The following is a 4,570-nucleotide window of genomic DNA, read 5'->3' as shown; positions in this document are numbered from 1 at the left end:
AAATATTTGTGTACATATGTATATATATATATATATATATATATATATATATATATATATGTATGTATGTATGTATATATATGTATTATTATATATATATTATATATATATACTATTAATATATAATATTATATATATATATATATATATATATATTATATATATATATATATATATATTATAAATATATATATATATATATTTATATATAAACATTATATATATATAGATATAGATAGATAGATGGATAGATAGATAGATATGAACATATATATATATATATATATATATATATATATATATAAAGATACACATATATAATTTTGTGCAGAGAGAGAGAGAGAGAGAGAGGCATAGAGAAAACGAGAGAGAGAGAGAGAGAGAGAGAGAGAGAGAGAGAGAGAGAGAGAGAGAGAGAGAGAGAGAGAGAGAGAGAGAGAGAGAGAGAGAGAGAGAGAGAGAGAGGCAGAGAGAAAAAACGAAAGAGAGAGAAAGAGAGAGAGAGAGAGATAGATAGAGAGACAGGCAGATAGAATACGAGATAGATAGATAGATAGAGAGAAAAAAAACGAGAGAGAGAGAAAACCCGAGATCAGTGCCACAAGTACCGACCCGCCAACACGTACCAGAGAAGAGGGGGCATAGGTACGAGAACATCTGCATGGGTCCGATGCTCACGTACTGACCAAGAGACATCTCGAGGAAGCACAGCGGTAGGCCTATCGTCGCCAGAGCCACGAAGTAAGGAATCAGGAACGTCACTTAAAAAGGAGGTTTATTTTACTACTGGAACTGTAGAATGTCAACGCATATGAAGAATTATATGTGGTTATTAATGTGACATCGATGCGTTCACTAGAATAAGGATAAAAAAGGAAAGATTTATCAATAGTAACTACGTATGTTGGGCGTACGTCTGGCACGGCCGTAATTAATACGGTGATAGTAACCCTTCTTTTGTGCGATTCATAGAATGGAAATAAACAAAATGTTTAATAAAGCTGACAATTTTATAACACAGCAACAATGGACTAGCGTCATTGGTTATCTACTACTGAATCAGAGAGAGAGAAAAAATATATATATATATCTTTCTTTCTTTCTTTTTTGTTGTATAGTTACTTTAGCATCCCAGTGTGTGTCAGGATCGTAAATATAATTTTTTCCCCTAATTAAATGAAAGAATATTGTCTGTCATTCCTTCCCCAACTGTACTCTACCAGTAATAAATCAACATTCTGAATATAACAAATAAATTGAATCAAGAAAGTAAAAAAAAAAAAAAAAAAAAAAAAAAAAAATCTTATATAAATATACCATAAAAGTCAACATAAATTAAACAAAATATATACACATTATCACACACGTGCTCGTGCATAGTGCAAGATTGCAAGTCACCCCAAGCGTTCATTACCTCCACCGTACTTGAAGCAGAGGTAAGGGAACCGCCAGACATTGCCTATGCCGACCGAATACCCTAAGAAGGCTAAAAATCCCTCTTTCTTGTTCTTGTAAGTTCCTCGCTTTTCATATGGCTCGAAGAAGCTCTTACTCCAAGCCTGTATCATCTTTTTTTTTTATTTTTTTTTTCTTCAGTCGTCTTGCAGGAGTCACGCTCTGCAAAAGACACGAGGAGGTCCATCAGGTGTGACATTTCTTAGTGGTAATTATAATCGTTATAATTATCATTGTTATCATTGTTATAGTTATCATTGTTATCATTGTTATAGTTATCATTGTTATCATTGTTATAGTTATCATTGTTATAGTTATCATTGTTATAGTTATCATTGTTATCATTGTTACCATTATCATTATGTTATCATTATTACTATCATTATCATTATGTTATCATTATTACTATCATTATCATGATGTTCTCATTATTACTATCATTATCATTATGTTATCGTTATTGCTATCATTATCGTTATTATTTATATGATTATTAACATTGTCCTTAACATTATCATTATCGTTATTACTATCATCATTATAATTATTTCTATAATTGTCCTTATATTATTATTACTCCTATAATTACCATCATTATTATTCATATCATTATCATTATTAGTCATTCCCATTATCGTTATGATGATTATTGTACTGAGCATCATTATCGTTATCATTATCATTGGTATATTATTAGTTTCATAATCAGTGTTATCATGATACTACTGTTATCATTATTATAACAATATTATCATCATTAGCATCATGATCACTATCATTATCATCACCATCACCAACATCACCATCATCACCAACATCATCACTATCATTACATCACCATCATCACCAACATCACTATCATACCATCACCAACATCACTATCATCACATCACTATCATACCATCACCAACATCAAATCACCATCATTACCAACATCACCATCACTAGCATCACTATCATCAAAAACATCATCACCATCACCAACATCAACATTATCACCATCATCATCACCAACATCGCCATCACAAACATCATCATTCACCATCACCATCATCACTATCATCATCACCAACATCACTCCTTATCATTACCAACATCACCATCATCACTTTCACCACCAACATCACTATCATAACCATCATCACCAACATCACTATCATCAAAAACATCATCACCATCACTCCCCATCATTACCAACAATTATCATCATTATCACCATCATCACTTTCACCACCAACATCACTATCATAACCATCACCATTATCACCATCATCATCACCAACATCCCTATCATCATCATTATTCTATCATTAGCATAAATAACATTATCTTCGTTCTTATTCCTACTATCAGCTTTATTATCATTATTATTGTCCCATCATTATAATCATGATTATCAGGATCATACTAATAGAAATGGTTAAATAATAACCATAATAATGATAATAATAACAACACTAATGGTAAGAATATCAATGATTATCATTACTTTTTATCATAATCATTTTCATTATCATTATAGTTATCATTATTATTATCATCAATGTCATTGTTATTATCGTTTATATCATTATTATTAGCATCATAATTATCCTCATCATTATGATTACAGTCATAAGAAGAACATTTCTATAATGATGAATAATTATGAATAATATGAATAATTTACTCGTCAAAGTTTCAAGTCTGTTTGTCTTTTAATAGATATTTCATTCATAATTCCTAGTGTTTTTTTCACTCAATATCTCAGTATTTAACACATGATTTCCAGTATTATTCACTCAGTAGTTGAACAATGTCTTCCTCACGATATTCACAAAACAGGTGAACAATTTACTCATCTTTGGTACGGTACAATTACATCTTATATCGATCATACTAAATCATACTTTTGGAATAAATACTTTTATCTCGAGATCAACTACAACAGCTTTTGCTTGTGACGTTGTTAAAGTTCTGCACTTATTAAAGTATTGTGTACCATTTCACTATGTAATTTTCTCCTCACCTTGCTTTCAGAAAGTTATACCACTTCGCAGAAATATTGCTACGTGTGTTTGCACTCGTCTTGCCAAGCTTTGATGTCTTGGGAGTTGTACTCGTCCCAAGTTGGACCAAACTGTCGTACCGCTTGCATTGGATATAGCCTTGAGGATTCTACGTTTTCATATAAAAAATGAGATTGACTCGGCGAAAAGGGACGTATGTTCTTTTACCTATCACGAGAGGGAAGGAAAAAAAGAACGGAATATTTTGGTCTAATGGTCATGTTGTTATCAACAGAATGATTGGGTTTTTTACAAGATGGAAGACTGTTAGAGAAGACGAAGAATTTTGAAACGTTTTAGGGGTTTTCCAGAGTGTCGTGGTTGCTGGTTTGTTTGTTTACCTCTTTTAGAACTGTTGTTCTTTCCGCTTTGAAGATATCCAAATTGTTTACATATAAATATAATTCATCATTCATAATGATAACCGCTTATCATAATGACAATATTATCTATTTTTTTACAACTAATATCACTTACAACAGATAATACCAACGACACGTCATAGGCAAAGACTAACTTCTCTCCACACTTTTATAACTACGCCATTAAGAATAAAGAAAGTCATACCTCTATCTCGTATCCGTTATTAACCTTCTTTCCTCCTTTCACAAAGAAGAAGAAGGAAGCACAGGAAGAAATGTTTAGCTTAAGGGAAGTATAACCCACAGATGTGCGCGCGCATCGGGGATTCCCGCCATCACGTCTCCTAGTCTCGACTGAGGGTACCAATTACTCCTACGATGTGGACGGTACTAATTTCTGCTTTGATGTGTGCCCCATCTAAAAGGGATGGCCTCAGTCGTGTTTTTTTTTTATATATATATTTTCTCTTTCGGATTGGAAGTAGGAAAGAAAAAACAACTTTTCTTGATGAAAGGAACGGTGTGTGTATAGATACTCTGGCTTGAAGAAGTGAGCTAAACATTTTTTTCCTAGTTGCTATTCTGACAGGAATGCAGAGTGAATTTCTTGACGTTGTGCTGCGAGCGAGTTTTCCGAATCTCCTTCAGTAGGACAAGGAATATAATTGAAAGGTCTGTCTCTCACACGCACGCACACACACACAC

At 32.5% G+C, this 4,570-nt stretch overlaps 1 protein-coding gene across 1 annotated transcript in view; it reads right to left on the bottom strand.

Annotated features, from left to right (window-relative positions):
* LOC122258170 (sodium- and chloride-dependent betaine transporter) overlaps nucleotides 1-3,595 on the bottom strand; it is a 19,100-nt gene extending 15,505 nt beyond the window's left edge. The window contains exons 1-3 of the mRNA XM_043023960.2: nucleotides 3,464-3,595; nucleotides 1,415-1,617; nucleotides 627-761 (exon numbers count right to left, since the gene is read on the bottom strand). Coding sequence (XP_042879894.2) covers nucleotides 627-761; nucleotides 1,415-1,568 — 289 coding nt within the window. The 5' untranslated portion in view covers nucleotides 1,569-1,617; nucleotides 3,464-3,595. The remainder of the gene's footprint in view (nucleotides 1-626; nucleotides 762-1,414; nucleotides 1,618-3,463) is intronic.
* Nucleotides 3,596-4,570: the final 975 nt, after the last annotated feature.

This window comes from Penaeus japonicus, unplaced genomic scaffold, assembly GCF_977035675.1.
Source record: "Penaeus japonicus unplaced genomic scaffold, GWHDUDI00000001_assembly GWHDUDI00000023, whole genome shotgun sequence".
Lineage (NCBI taxonomy): Eukaryota > Metazoa > Arthropoda > Malacostraca > Decapoda > Penaeidae > Penaeus > Penaeus japonicus.
This window is presented reverse-complemented; position numbering and strand designations above follow the sequence as displayed.